Raw genomic sequence first — 14,864 nt, 5'->3', positions numbered from 1 at the left:
CGAGTGGTTGAAAGGGGAGTGTGCAGAAGCTATGGTGGGGTGCCTGAGGGGCACATGCTGTTTTAACTCACAGTGAGGTGCCAGGGGCATGCCAGAGTTAAGAGCCTGGCTAGGGGCCTTGATGCCCAAGCCAGGGCATGCCACAGGCTTAGGCTTGAGAGGGAATCTAAAGCGGAGAGAAAGGGTGAAACTTAGCTTGGGCAAGAGCTGGGCAAGGGCCAGGGTCCCAGTGACCAGCAAGGAGGGAGCCAAGGCCAGGGGTCCTGTACACAAGAAGGACAGAGACAAGGGCCAGGGAGCCCAGGAACCTAAGCAGGTCCAGCAAGAGTATTGGCCAGAACAGGGCAAAGATAACACCAGATTAGCTGGTCAGGGGTTGGATCCCAGAAGCCAGGTCAGGCACAGTAGGCATAGGCTAAGGGAACTAGCAAAAGAAAAGGGGCTGAGGCTGGGAAGGCTGAGACCCCAGCAAGGGTCTGAGGTGGCCTGCTATTGAGTTGGACCCAATTGCCCACCAAAGTCATTATTTGGTAACACTTGCAAGGTATGAGCATGGCTGTAAGGGAGGATGGAGGCAGTGATTAGTTCTTAAGGCTACCTGGCACCCTAGGGAAGGACACTGACATGTTATCAGGGCCTACCTAGAGAGGGCAGGGTGGAAACCAGCAGGAGCCTGGAAGAGCTAGATGGCATCTAGAGGAACTAGGGCTCACTCTAGGACCCACTAGGCAGACTTCCTTCCAATCAAACAATTTCATCAAGTCATGGCAGGAAAGTAAAAAGGGGAGGGCACCCTAGAGCTGGAACTGGAGCTGGGGAAGGGTTGTGTAGTCACTAGGGGGTGTCACAGTTACCTCTAGAGCCCAAACCTGCTTATACAGTCCAAATGGATTTATATTTAACACTTCCTGTCTCAGACACAGATGAACTTGCTAACAAACCCTGACCTGACTCAGCATCCTATGCCTTACCTTCTCAATCAGATCAATGCAGGCTTGCAAATCCAGGCCAAAGTCAATGAAGACCCACTCAATGCCTTCTTTTTTGTATTCTTCTTGCTCCAGAACAAACATGTGGTGGTTGAAGAACTGCTGCAATTTCTCATTGGTGAAATTGATGCATAGCTGCTCAAAGCTGTTATACTATAGGTATAAAACAAATCTCTGCTTCAACAGGAGGAGCATACAGTGGTTAAGGGAGTCACCAGCCCACTCTATACTCTGGCTCTCCATGACAGTAAAGTAATTCCTAAGGACTTAGAGGAGTTATTCTGGGTAAATGAATTAACACATGGGCTCCACACTCCATGGAGACCTGTCTCTTCATGGAGGAAGCAAAACTCCCTCAAGACATGGAAACTGCTCTGTCCGTGTTTGGGGATCTCAGACAGTTACTGCACATGCCACCCCAGCACCTTGCACAGCTACTATGCATGTCCCACAGCCCACCTCAAAGATCTCAAAGCCTGCAATGTCCAGTACTCCAATGAAGAATTGCCTGGCCAGCCTGGTGTCTAGGGTTCTGTTGATACGAGTCACCAACCACTTAAACATACGATCGTAGGTGGCTTTTGCCAAGGCCCCGACTGCATACACCACCTGTCAGTGCAAATGAGAAAGGGCTTGTCATAAAAGGACTTGGTTCCAAAAGATTTCATTTCTTCTACATCCAGCTAGAATGGCTATTCTCAGAACTGGAGGGGGAAAGCCAGCCACAGCAAGGGAAATCACTATTCCCATCAAGGACCTTTCATGTTTAAGTTGGGATGTGTTCTGTGTTCTTGCCATTTATATTGTGCCTTTTTGTCCTTCCTAAGGGTACATGCAGCCAGCTGAGAAGATATTGGAACGGAGCTTAGATCTGGTGTGAAATTTTCATAAGCACCCAAGTGAGGAGGCAAAGTCCCAGTGACTTATTACGAGACTCAGGATTCTTTGAAACTGAAACTTAGGTTCCTCATTCATATAAACATGTCTGAAAAGTTTACCACAGGACTGGCCTTCAGGCCTGACTCACAATAAAGGCCAAGTTTCAGGCTCCATCAATGGTGCTGAAATCTCACAAACTGAAATTGCAAGATTTCAGCTCCCAATGAGCTGTTGTTCTGTTGAGGCTTCCACTATCTTAAGCCAAATTTCTCATCAGATTTTGCCTGTACTCGAAGCAGAACCACAAAACTGAGGTCTCTCCCAAAGTCTGGATCCCAGCTAGAGAGACCAGAGATTTGAGCCCAAGCTCTCTACCACTCAAAAGAGTTTGAATCAAAATTATAACCTTAACCCATGTCTATAAAATGCAGTGTCTGAAACTATCTGGCCATCAAGCCACCATATTCTTTAACTTTTCTAGCATAATAACAAGGCATGATCTGTACCATTGATGAAAGCCATTTGTACTTTGTTGAAAAGCCATGTCTATATTTTACCCCATGGTCTTGGGACTCCCAAAGTCAGACTCTGTGAGACCACAACAGAAGGTGAATTTTAAAAGCCAAGTGCCTTGCACTGGGAAAGCCACCTGAAGTACCCAGAAGGGTACATATTGCTGAGATCCTAGGTAACACCGTAAGCAGGAACCATAGTCACAATTCACTCACCTGTTCAACATTCTGACCTTTGGTCACATACTCATTTCCTACTTTCACTCTGGGATGGAGCAGCCCTTTGATGAGATCAGCTGAGCTGATTCCCATGAGATAGGCAGCCTTGTCAGTACCTGCAATGCAGTGTTAAACCATGAAGATGCCAGCATTGGGACAGACATACTCATGAAATGAATGTGGGCTCCTAGAGTATGGAGGACTTTAAAGTCTGCTGACTTTCACTGGGTGAAGCACCTACCCTCTATTCCTCTGGACATGTGACGTAAAGGGGCATTCTGTGTGGGGGGTGCTTATAGGTGGACTGTTGTTGCATGTATTCCTTACTGAGGTGTTACCAATTTGGAGAAACTGTTCCAAAAGATTTGGTCCATCTTAATGGGTTTACTTTAATCCTCACAGTTTGGCGGCAAGTTGCATGCCTCCTTCGTCCTCATCCCTCCTATTGCAGCTGTACAGTAAACAGCTGCACAACAATTCTGGCAAATGTCAGCTCTACAACAGTCACATGCTAATATCATAATGCCCAAGATCAAGAGGGCAAAATTAAGGTTGCATATGCTACCTTCATTTCTGGATTACTAAATGTGCCACATTGTAGCCGTAATGATCTTGCATCTTTTACCTAGGATTTTCTTAGCTTGTTAATAAAAGAAATTAATAATACTGAGAAGATCCATGAGTGACTGCACATCCAGCAGTAAGGGCTCTTGTTGGAACTTTCATCTATTGAGTGAGGTGGCTCCTATTCAGTAGATACTGTCTCATGTTAATGAGATGAGGTCCATTAAAGGGGGCAGGGGAGGAAGGAAATAAGGGAGAAGGCCAGTAAATGACAGAAGCAGGCAGTGAGTCTCATACTTCTTTCCCTCTATATTTGCCCTCTGTATTTTTGCTTATACTCATTGGATTGGCAGATTCTTGCAGCCTTCCTTGTGGGTTCTGGCCTTAAGCCTGTCATTGAGGATGTCTGTTACATCTGCATCCTCCCACTGTACCCACAGGACCAGCATCTGCTAGTTCCAATGGGCTTCTTCTCAAACTGTGTGGGGAGCCTGTCTGGAAAAGTCTCCAATCCTCCACAGAATTATCCAAGAAGATCCCAGTTTGTACACCCAGGTGTGATGCTGCTGACACAAGATAGTCCTTTGAGATCATAGCCTTGTACCCCCTTATAGACCAAAAAGAGAGCCCAGCTCTGACCCATCTTGTCTGAGAGTGGGAGGAGTTCATGCATTTTGGTGGGGGTTGGCAGTGCTTGCCCACCCTTACCTAGATGCACAAAACTGCCAAGATAGCAAACTCACTTTCAGTGCCATCAGCTTCAGCCTGCTCCTCCCTCTGCTTCTGCTTGAACTTCATGTTGCCAAAGTGCATGATGGCTCCCACTATTTTATAGCAGCCATACTTCTCATCATTGCTGAAGCCCAGGATATCCATGGCATGCTGCAGAGTAACACAGGCAGGGTAAGCAAATGTATAGTTATCACAAAACCAATCCCCAGCAGGGAGCTTGACAGTCTGAATTGCAGTCCCTCACAGCACATTAATCACCTGGCCCAGGCTCTGCAGTGCAGATGGTTCATTGTATTCAGTCACCCTGTAATAATGCATCCCTTGAGCTACATGGGCCACTCCACAGGTTCAAAGCCATGACTCAGGCTCCCCAGAAAACATAAAACCGGCTTAAAAGGAATGCAATGATCTGAACAACAATGAATTTGGGAGGTTGGTACTTCATTTCTGGGTTCTGACCCTTTATGGTTCCTGTGCTTCAATGGTTTCATTTTACTGCTACAATCATGAGAATGAAATTTACTCTAAAAAAATTGAAGTCAGAAATTTCAGGTAATCACCTGATGCCAGGAAAAGGACCTTGAAAAATAGATGATGGAGAGCAAACCTGCAGCATAATCAATAAGCTTGCAACAACTGGCAATTCTGGCAAACTTTGTATCACAACTTTTTTTAGTGGAAAACTGATGTTTTGTTTGTTTGGTTCTTGTGGTGAAAAGTGCCAGCTTCCTATTATAAAACTATTTTGGTTCTGTCAAAAAAACCCAAACTGAAAAGTTTGTGAGTTTCATGCAAAACTGTTTTGGTTTTAATTCTTACCCTATCTAAAGACCTCTCCCACAATCCCTCCCTTCTGTCTGGCTTTTGCTCCCACCCCCATTTCTCTCTTTCAGAAGCAATGTACATACATCTGTAGCCATTAGTTCCTCGCCATCATCCAGGTTGTCCACAGTCGTTACGCCTTGTGAACAGAAGTGGTAGTCATAGGGGTTGAGAGAGAGCAGCAGCATGTCTGTGAGGGAAAAATAGTGAGTAAGGCCATTCTGCTCCACAGACCCTGGCCAGTATTCTCAGAGCACACTATACATGAGACTTGGGCAGCCACTAATCCTCCTCATAGACTCCAGGCCCAGCATATCCAGGTTGCTGCCTGTGGACATAGTCCCAGCTTTGAATCCATAGGGAAGCTTTCATGGGGTGTGAGCTGTGCTCACAGCAATCTTGTAAATTCATTCTCGAAGGCTGAAGGAAATTCAGCCTCTGCCCTAACGATCCTGCCATGAAGCTCAGCAGCAGATCCAGAGGAGGTAAATGGCAGGGTTCAGAACAAAAGCTAGGAGCACTGGACTGTTTGATACTGCCCAGGGTCCCTTGAGATTTGCATTCTGGGCAACCTGTTTCATGAGGTTGGCCCTGGTGCCTATCACAGAACCCATTGCTTACAAGGCAGCTACGCTCAACAGGGCCCTCCTGCCACACTGTGCTAGCTCTGGCACTGTGGCACCCTGCTCTCCCTTGGTGGCACACTCTCTGTTAATTCCAGTGCCCAGTAGGGCTGTGTGAAATTTCAGCGGGAGTTTTGTTTTGTTTTGGATTCGGACATCCCGGTGGCCAAAACACGCAATCCAAAATGAAATGCAAGGCTCCGAAACAGCTCCAGAATGAAACAGGCCATCCAAAATGTTTTGGAAATGTTTTGAAATGTTTCAGATGTTTCAAAGCTGTTTCAGAGATGGGCTTGTGAGGAAAGAGAAACTAAGAGGGAGGGGAAGTAAGGACTGCTCTGATATTGACATCTGTTGCTGACCAGTGACAATGATCTGTCCTTGAGGTCCCTTCCAATCCCAGTGCTCTGGGGGAGGGACAGAGAAGCACTATAAAAGGCTGTTTGTGAACTGCTCTCTGCCATTTTGCAGTTGCATCTGTGTCTACAGTAGAAGCAGCAGCAGAGAGCAGTAACTGTAAGCTTGCAGCTTGGTAGTGCCTTGCTACCAAGTTGTAGCCATTGCCAATTCCCCACCCCCCCCACCCCACAAACTTACACGTAGCCTCTCCCCTAGCAGTAGCAGGCATGAGGCTTTTGATGCTAGTGGTAGCAAGGAGGTGGGACCAGTGCCTGCATCTGCACCCCCTCCAACAACACCAACTATAATAATAACCCCCAGCACCACCAGCACGACAAGCAGCACCAGCATGACAATCTCCTCCACCCCCATTTCAGTTCCCAGCCTGAGCCTTCCAGTGCCCAAGGAGGACCTGGATCTGGAAGTAGGAGGCCCAAGCGCCCTAGCAAAAGAAATTCTGGGGACCGAGGAGGAATCTGAGTTTGTACTCCACTCCTCTCCAAGTTCCCCTAGGGCCAGGTCTCCTTTCCCAGAAGGGAGTTTGGAGGAGGTTGAGGTTGTGGAGGCAAATGGCTCAGCTGAGTCAGTTCCTCCTGTTGTTGTGCCTCTGTCTGTTCAGGCAGGATCTGCACCCGCACCCCAGAAGTGAGGGGGGCAAGGTTCCCCCTAAGGTGTGCGCATGAGCAGCCACACACAACTAAAAGTGTGGCTGTGCACAGCCTTTTCAAGGCCATGCACCAGAAGAGGAGCTGAAAGTCAGCTCCTAGGCAAGGTGGGGGCGGGAGCCTGGCTCAGGCTCCACCAGCTCCAGAGGAGTGCTCTGCTTCCCCGCATTAGGGCTGGGGAGTGGAGCACTTCTCTTGGGCCAGCGGAGCCCATCCCAGCCTCCATCCATGCCCTTGCCTCACCTCAGGGAGGAGCTGCTGCCTGCCCTAAGTAAGGCTCCGCTGGCCCCGGAGCACTGCTCCACTCCCCTGCATAGCCTCATGGAGCAAGGAGGCATGTGGCATCAGGGCTGGGGAGTGGAGCAGTGTCTTGGAGCCAACAGAGCCTCACTGGGACAGGCAGTGACTCCTCCCCGAGGTGAACCAAGGCAGGGATGGAGGCTGGGGCGGGGGGCTGGCATGGGCTCCGCCAGCTCCGGGGAAGTGTTCCACTTCCCGGCCCTGACATGGAGGAGCGGAGCCCTCCCCTGGAGCCAGCGGAGTCCGCACCAGCCCCCAGCTCCAGCCTCCGGCCCCAGCCTCTCAGCTCCAGCCCCAGCCTCCGGCCCCTGGCCCCAGCCTCTTGGCTCTGGCCTCCAGCCCCCAGCCCCCTTCAGTAAGTGTCCCACACTGGACTGAGGCGGCGTGCTCACGGACCAAGGCGGTGTGCTCATGGATTGCTACTCCTTAGAGGGAACATTGGAGGGGGGTAGTGTGGTGTGGGATCATTTTGAGGTGGCAGATGATACCAGGTATGTTATCTGTTTGCACTGCCAATATAAGACCAACCAGGGCAAGAAGGAGAAACACTTCAGCACCATGAGGATGCTGATGCATCTCACAAGGCAACACCCCCTTGCCTTTGCTCCTCCTTAGCCTGGCACCAGTGGAAGCATGCCCAAAAAGAAGTTCCCCTCTCCCTCCAAACCCCCTGTCCTGCTGAAGCAGAGGCAGGTGACCCTGGAACAGTGGGGTAAAGGCGGACAGAAAGCAGGGCATGTTGCAAAGCTGAGCAAGATCACCCAGAGCACTGGGGAGATAGTTGCTCTGGATGGTCAGCCCTTATCCTTAGTTGAGGGGCCAGGGTTCAGACAGCTCATGGCACTTGTGGCCCCATCCTACCAAGTGCCTGAGTGCACCATCTTCAGCAGTGGTGCTCTCCCTGTATGAGGCATGCAGGGAGTACTTGAGGAAGGAGCTGCACAAGGCAGGTCCACAGGTGCCCTTGCATTTCACTTCCAACATCTGGAGCAGCTGGGGAGGAGATCGTGCCTACCTCTCCCTCATAGGGCACTGGTGCGATCAGTCAGGCTGTTGGTGGGCTCTTCTTCAAGACAAGGTGATGGATGAGTCCCACACAGCAATGGAGATCATGGGGCCATGAACCGCATGGTGCAGGGGTGGCTCATTGGGAAGGGCGAGCTCACCTGCAAGTTCATGGTCACTGACAACAGAGCCAATATGGTCAAGGTGGTTTGTGATGCCAACTTTGTTGGCATCCACTGTGTGGTGCACAAGTTCCACCTCGTAGTCAGGGATGACTTGGAGGGGGACAGGGCTTCCAGTGATGGTGCCATCACAACCAGCCAGCTCATTTCAGAATGCAGGAAGGTGGAGGGCTACTTCCACTGGAGCATCAAGGGGGGCAAAACGTTGTGGGACAAACAGGCAGAGCTGAGCGTTCCACAGCACAAAGTCATCCAGGATGTGAAGACTCGGTGGAACTCCACATACCTCATGCTGGAAAGGCTGGTGGAGTAACAGAAGGCCATCCATGAGATGGCCTTTCTTGGGAAAATTGGGATCAGCGGCCTGCTTAACAAAACAGAGTGGAATACCACCTCCCAGATCTTAGTGGTCCTCAAGTCATTCCTCAAGGCCACTGAAACTGTCAGCACTCCTTAGCCAGCTTATCCCCATAGCAATGCGCTCCTTAGCCAGCTTATTTCCATAGTGAGGGAACTTGAGAACCAAATGCAGAAGTTCCAGGGGACTGATGTTCCTGGCTGGAGCCAGCTGCTGTCACCACAGGTGCAGACACTGGTGAAGTGACTGAGAGAGGGCAGGAAGAAATGGCTGGATCCATTGCGGTCCAATATGGTCCACGTGCTGGCAGCGTGTGCGACCCAAGGATGAAGGGGAGCATATGTGCCAGTAAAACCCTGGATCACTGGACAGAGGTGCTGGTGAACAGAGTCTGGGAGGCAGAAGGGCACAGGCAGGGAGATGTGGAAGAGGGGGATCCACTTTCCCATGATAGCACTCCCAGCAGCAGCCATTTTGGACAGCTCTATGAAACACCAAAACAAAACACTGTTTCTCCAAAACTGAAATGAAACACAGGCATTTCACACAGCCCTAGTGCCCAGCCACTTCTCCTGTCCTGGTCTTATTCCTACTTGCCTTGTGAATCTTTTGCTCTGCACATCACATTACTGTACACCCAGGCTGGCCCTGAAGAACTGTATGTATCACCATATCCTACTACAAGAAAGTGGGTTACTGACTCTGTGCCCTTGCAGTGGCAGGAGGGCTGCAAGCATGTGTGGCTGAGGTGAAAAGCTGGAGAGCTCAAGCCTCTTTGCTTAATTGGTCAGGATGACAGCTGGGCAGGAATTTCCCAACCAAAGGGGTTTCAACAGAAAATGCTGGTTTGTCAAAAGCAAGTCTTACTGTAGGAACTGGCCATGTTAGTGGAACTTTTGTTGGGGTGGTTCCCACATCTGGGACATTTCTGGTCCCACATATGTAATGCCCCAGAGCTTAGCCCCTGCCCTGCCTGATCCTAATCAGGAGCTTGAGCTGCACCTCACTGCAGGTGAGTGTGCTGTCCACTGACACTGTGGCTATTTTAGGGCCCTGGTGACTGCTTTTTACACAAGAAATTTCCCAAGATCTCAGGTTCATTCTGCTGCAGAACAGGGATGCTTTGAAACCCCACTGATTTTTGAAAGAATTGGTAGCCAGGATAGAAAGAAGCATATCTGGGTGTAATTCCAGATGGGTCTTCTCTGCTACCTCAGCTATAGCTGTTTTTCATGGGATCAGCTTGTTGGTCGGTCCCTGTAAGCCCTGGCTGCCTCTGGGAAAAGCACATTTCTGCTAGAGCTGCCTTGGGAACTGCCTTTGCTGTCTTGGGAACGCTGCCCAGCTGAAGACTGATTTAGACATGGCCATCCATGTCCATGTGACCATCAGATAAGATTACTGCTCTGCATAGCTCTCCAGACCTGCCTAATAAGGTATTGTTTGTGATCAAGCAGCAGGCTCAATAGGCAGTAGCCAAGAGATTTATCACCCCTGAGGGGCATATCAAGCATCTTGCTCCAGTGTGCAAACGTTTCCTCTGCCACATCCTGTTAAATGGCACCTGGAATGCAGAACTGCTCAGTGTATTTCAAGTCAGAGTATGGCAGGGTCAGATGAGATCATCTGGAAGACTACACTGCTATCTCTGCTGTAACCACAGGTCAGGTAGTCAAACCCAGGCTGGCTTAAACCAGCTACTCGGGTACTGTCAGCAACCTGTGTCAGCCCTGAGCTCAGAGTAGACTGCAAACCTCCACAGCTCCTCAAAGCTAATGAAATCTATAAGTGGCCAGGCACCACGGAGCTTCATGTTGCTATTGTACTACTTTAACTCAGTGCCAGGATGTTTGTATGAGCTCTAGTCTAACAGTGCAGACAACCCCTAAGTAATTATTTATCTGCCCCAAGACTTTCAGTTGAAGAGCTCATGTCAGGCTCCCCTCTTCTCAACTCATATGTCAGGTGACAGCATTGAACAATTACAGGAGGATATAGCCACACTGGGAGCTGGGATTTCTCATAGCCTCATAGCCTCTGAAAATCAAACTAAACAAGCTTCCTTTTAGTTTCCTGTATTTCCTGCTATATGGATTGATGCTCTGCTTCTTCTTCCTCTTCCCCTGAACTTCCTTACCTTGGAGCTCTGGTTTCTTCCCAGATAGGATCTGGTAGTAGATATGGTAGCTTCTCTCTCCAGGTTGCTGGAAAATCACTCTTGATTTTTCCAGCAAGTCTAGAAACAGACAGGGCAGAAGAGGTTAGAGTTTCTCTGAAACAAATCCAGTACCAATGTTAAAACAGAGAAACAAATTTGCAGCCAAACTGTGTCTTTTGCTGCTAGTTATTTACTCACATATGTCAATATCAGCAGAGGCCAACTTCCCGGAGGGGCCAAAATGGATTCGAATGAACTTGCCCTAGAAAACATTCAGAGGGAGGGATGTAAGCCCTGGGTCTGGGTAAATGAACCAAGGCAGGTACAATCAAAAACCCCTATCCTTTGAGATGGCCACTCTTAGAAATAAGAGGTGGCTGGAGGGTGCTAACTGCCTCTCTGCTTTGTGCTAATACAGCATATTTCATTAGTTTCATTAGTGCAGATGGACAAGAGGGACTCATGGCTCCTTCTGGCCTTAAAGTCTTGAAACGTAAATCTGATTTGCAATGAAGTAATCCTTGCCTTAGATTGCTTCCCTGTATTTTGCTCTCTTGCAGAATGCAGCATTTGGTGTTTTTGTAGAAGTCAGAAGTCTGTGATGCTTTACACACAGCACTAATTAGCTATGGAATTATGGGGCTTGCAACAGCTGATTGTAGGCCTGTGCAAAGCGGCTAGCATTTGCTTCAGATTCAGGGGACAGTGATTCAGTTATTCAAATCACTGTTCTGATTCGATTTGGCCAAATCTCCAACTCAGCCAGCCCAGGCCCATCCCCCAGCCCAGCAATGGCTGCCCCGCCTGCCCCAGCTCCTGGCACTTGGGGGAAAAAAAAGCCCCAGCTCAGCAGGTGCTGCCGGGTGGGGGTGATCCCTGCTGGCCCCCACTGCTCTAAGCTGCATGGGGGGGGCTCTGCATGAGCCCCTGAACCACCACCCCTGGTCCCTCATGGGTGCCCTGCATGGGCCAGCTCCAGCCCTTTAAGAAAAAAAAAAACCTGAAGAAACTCCAGGACTCACTGTTCCTGCCAGCAGGAAGTGATCCCTGCTGCCCTGTGCCCTGAGGCTGAACCAGGAGCGGTGAGTCCTGGGGCTTTTCTCAGTTTTTTTTTTTCTTAAATGGCCAGAACCGCAGCAGGCAGGGCAGCCATGCGGGGACCGGGGGAGCTGGGGGGGGGAGGTCAAGGGGGCTCATGCAGAGCCCCCCATGTAACATGGGGCAGTGGGGATTGCCTCCTGCCTGGCAGCACCTGGTGAGCACTGGGGCTTCTTTTTTTAAAGTATGGAGCTGGGGTGGGTGGGGGCAGCCATGGGAAGGCTGGGGGAGCAGGCAGGAGTTGGGGGGGCTGGGGAGTCAGGGGGGCTGGCACAGGTTCCCCCCCTCCCCCAGCCTCCGCTCCCCTGCCCCTAGTATGTATCAGCTCAGAGTGGCTGTAGCTCCCTGCTGCAGCCACCAGGGACAGCCTGAATCATCATAGCTGTCTGAATCTTTGCCAAAGATTTGGAGAGCTTTGAATTGATTCGGACCTTTAAATTGGTCCCCAGATTCGATTCAGAGATTCGGCCACCGAATCAGGCTGAATCTCCTCCAAATCAAATCACCACCCAAAGCTTTGCACAGCTCTAGCAGATTGTCTCCCTGAAGGTCAGAACAACCCACAGTGCTCCCAGGCATCGGGAATCCAGAGAGGACTGGGAATTTGCTGCTGCAGCCACCATCTCCAGTGCACAGTTATGGATATATAAGGGACCCAGTGGCTGAACAAGCCCCATGAGCTACAGAAGAGCCAGAGACTCGGCTTGATGAAGGGACTGCTGCACTACTAAGGTTGTACATCTGATCAGTGCATTGGGGCATTTCAGGCTGTTATGATAAGCAACCTCATTTCTTCCTGTGTTTCCTTCATGCTGGATCTTTCCTGACATTGCCAGTTGCCCTCCAGGGCCTGATGCAATCTGAATTGGGCCTGGCATCCCAGTCCTTGCAAGCCTCCTGTTTTAGAGCCAGAGATTTAGCTAGTATCAATTTAAGTCAGTGCACTACTTGGATGGATTGAAATCAGAGATTTACACCAGCACAGGGTCTCATGCCCTATAGTCAAACCATACAAACAGTGAGCATTACTAATCATGGAAATGATTTGTTTTGCCTATATGAAGTAGCTCCACAAAACACATGGTAGATGCAGGTAGGTTCATGTATATGTAGCTACAGATTTATTGTATATACAATTACCATATAATTATCCAATATATATTGCAAAATACTTACAAAGCGTGAAGAGTTGTCATTTCTCAAGGTTTTGGCATTGCCAAAGGCTTCCATAGCTGGATTAGCCTCAATGATTTGATCTTCCAGGGTTCCCTAGAAATACAACCAGAGGAAGTTTGTTGCTGTACATAGCAGGAAGGATCCATCCCTAATGCTGCAGAGGGACAAGATGCAAGGCTGATTACCTGTTTACCTTCACCCGCTGCTCTTATGAGATACTTGTAAGGTCATGTTACCCTGCAGCCTGGGACAGACTAGAGCCTGACTGCCTTCATAGCATGTCTTATTTGTACTTAATGTAGAGAACAATGAGAACTGAAGGCCATGAATTCTGTGGCATTCTCCACCCCTTACCTCTTATCTTTATGTGAAATTCCCTAGTCCTGTTAGCTAGAAAGGGAGTTACACAGTGGAAACAGATGACAGGAAGGGGAAATCTGCCACTGATATTCCTAAAGATTGCAATCTCTAGCAAGCTTTTAGTTACAGCCTTCCTCTCCCTCCAACACCTGAGTAGTGGGAGTTGTGATACTAAAAGAACCTGGTTTTACACCTGGTGAACGTAGCTTCAAAAAGATCATGGCAGTTGGTGGAAGAGGCACAGGAGGAGGGAGATAATTGTGATTTTTTTTTAATGGCACCTAGCAATCCCAGCTCTCCAAGCCAACAATAATGTACAGTAAACAAAGAAGAATTGCAGGCAAATTATTTGCTAATTAGGAAGTAAAATCAAAGTTTTAAATATATATAAATAACTTAACAGTGAAATAAGTCTTAATAGAATGCTCTACGAAAGAGGAAACTAGACTGTGGAACTTACAAACCTTAAAGGACAGGAAGTAGGGAAACAAGTTATATCGAACAGCTGTGACTATACCCATGGATTTTGGCCTCCTTTTCATCCAAAATCCTGTCACAGTGACCCGAGCTTCTGTCTTTCATACATACTGCTGCATGGCTCCCATGCCCCCTGCTATTCTAGACATAAAATTTGTATAATCTACTCACTATACTTCATAGACATGCCCAAGATTCAGCTTCTGATCCCTTCCTAATATTCTCCCTTCACACAACATGCTGGGCATTTTACAGCCACATTCACCACTTACTAGCCATGTCCCTGGGCTTGCAGATACTCTGCATCTTATACCCCACTGAAATTATATGAGGGAGAGGAGCCTGGATGAGGCGGAGAAGCTGGTTTTCTCTCATGTTTGGGGTTGCTTGCACTTTTTCCCCAAATAGATTCATTCCGCCTTACTGACACCACTTCCAGAAGTACTTGAGGGAATCACAACCCTTTCATTGCATGGCTTTTTATCTAATGCCGAGTGTTTTACCACATAGCACTGTGCTGTGGAGGGAGGATTGCCAAAACACAGTATATTGGTTTAGTATGGATCTGAGTCCTTGGAGCAGTAATGGGATCCTGTACAAAGATGACACTTTGGATCCTTTATGTGACTTCCTGCAATTGTAAATTGATCTGTTTATTCAGCACCTCTACTGCCTCTCCGAACTCCGTCCCCTACACTACATACAGAAACAATTACTTATCAGTACAATGGATTTACCAGTTCTAGGATCATCTCAGCTCCTATAACATCATTTTCTAGCTACAAACCATCTAGATATTTCACAAAAACAAAATTCGGTAGTGTATAGAGGGATTTACTGCTAATTTTGGTCTCACCAGTTTCATAATGAAGACACTACTGAAGGTAACAGGGTTTTTCCTGACTTGCCTTGTCATATGTGATATCAGAACCAAGCCAAACAACTCTCTAACATAGGTAGGAATTAAGGTGCTGCTTTAGAATTCGGTTCTCAGACTTGAGGACAGGGACCCTATTTCTTGTAAACTTACCCCAGTTTTAGTGGCAGGACCTTGCTAGAGAAAGAAAAGATAACTGCCTTTAGAATTCAAGATAAGACAGGTCAGAATCACAAGAAAGCATCATCAGAGGGTGTTAAAATTTTGTTACTAGAAATATCCAAAAGGTTGAAGGATTAAAATTTAAAAATTACAACAAAAAGATGTTAAAGAGATTAGGTCAAGAAAAAGAAGAAAAACACCAAAAAGCTAGAACAGTTAAATCCAAATCCAGAGAAGAGGAAAGGAAAACAATGCTGAAAACTTGTTGGCTAATGCCCAAAGCAACCAGTTTGCTTCTGTGAAGGAA

The 14,864-nt window shown here is 48.3% G+C and overlaps 1 protein-coding gene across 2 annotated transcripts in view; it reads right to left on the bottom strand.

Moving 5' to 3' along the window:
• The window catches only part of MYH7B (myosin heavy chain 7B), a 63,243-nt gene that overhangs the window by 37,379 nt on the left and 11,000 nt on the right, over positions 1 to 14,864 (bottom strand). For both annotated transcript variants that reach the window (XM_090064829.1, XM_090064830.1), the window contains exons 8-16: positions 14,549 to 14,572; positions 12,682 to 12,774; positions 10,606 to 10,669; positions 10,387 to 10,485; positions 4,804 to 4,907; positions 3,907 to 4,045; positions 2,597 to 2,715; positions 1,449 to 1,598; positions 972 to 1,142 (exon numbers count right to left, since the gene is read on the bottom strand). In XM_090064829.1, coding sequence (XP_089920955.1) covers positions 972 to 1,142; positions 1,449 to 1,598; positions 2,597 to 2,715; positions 3,907 to 4,045; positions 4,804 to 4,907; positions 10,387 to 10,485; positions 10,606 to 10,669; positions 12,682 to 12,774; positions 14,549 to 14,572 — 963 coding nt within the window. The remainder of the gene's footprint in view (positions 1 to 971; positions 1,143 to 1,448; positions 1,599 to 2,596; positions 2,716 to 3,906; positions 4,046 to 4,803; positions 4,908 to 10,386; positions 10,486 to 10,605; positions 10,670 to 12,681; positions 12,775 to 14,548; positions 14,573 to 14,864) is intronic.

This window comes from Crocodylus siamensis, chromosome 10 (assembly GCF_052110815.1).
Source record: "Crocodylus siamensis isolate JL-2025a chromosome 10, ASM5211081v1, whole genome shotgun sequence".
Taxonomy (NCBI): Eukaryota; Metazoa; Chordata; order Crocodylia; family Crocodylidae; genus Crocodylus; species Crocodylus siamensis.
Note: the sequence above shows the minus strand (reverse complement) of the source record. Positions and strands in the feature narration are given on the sequence as shown.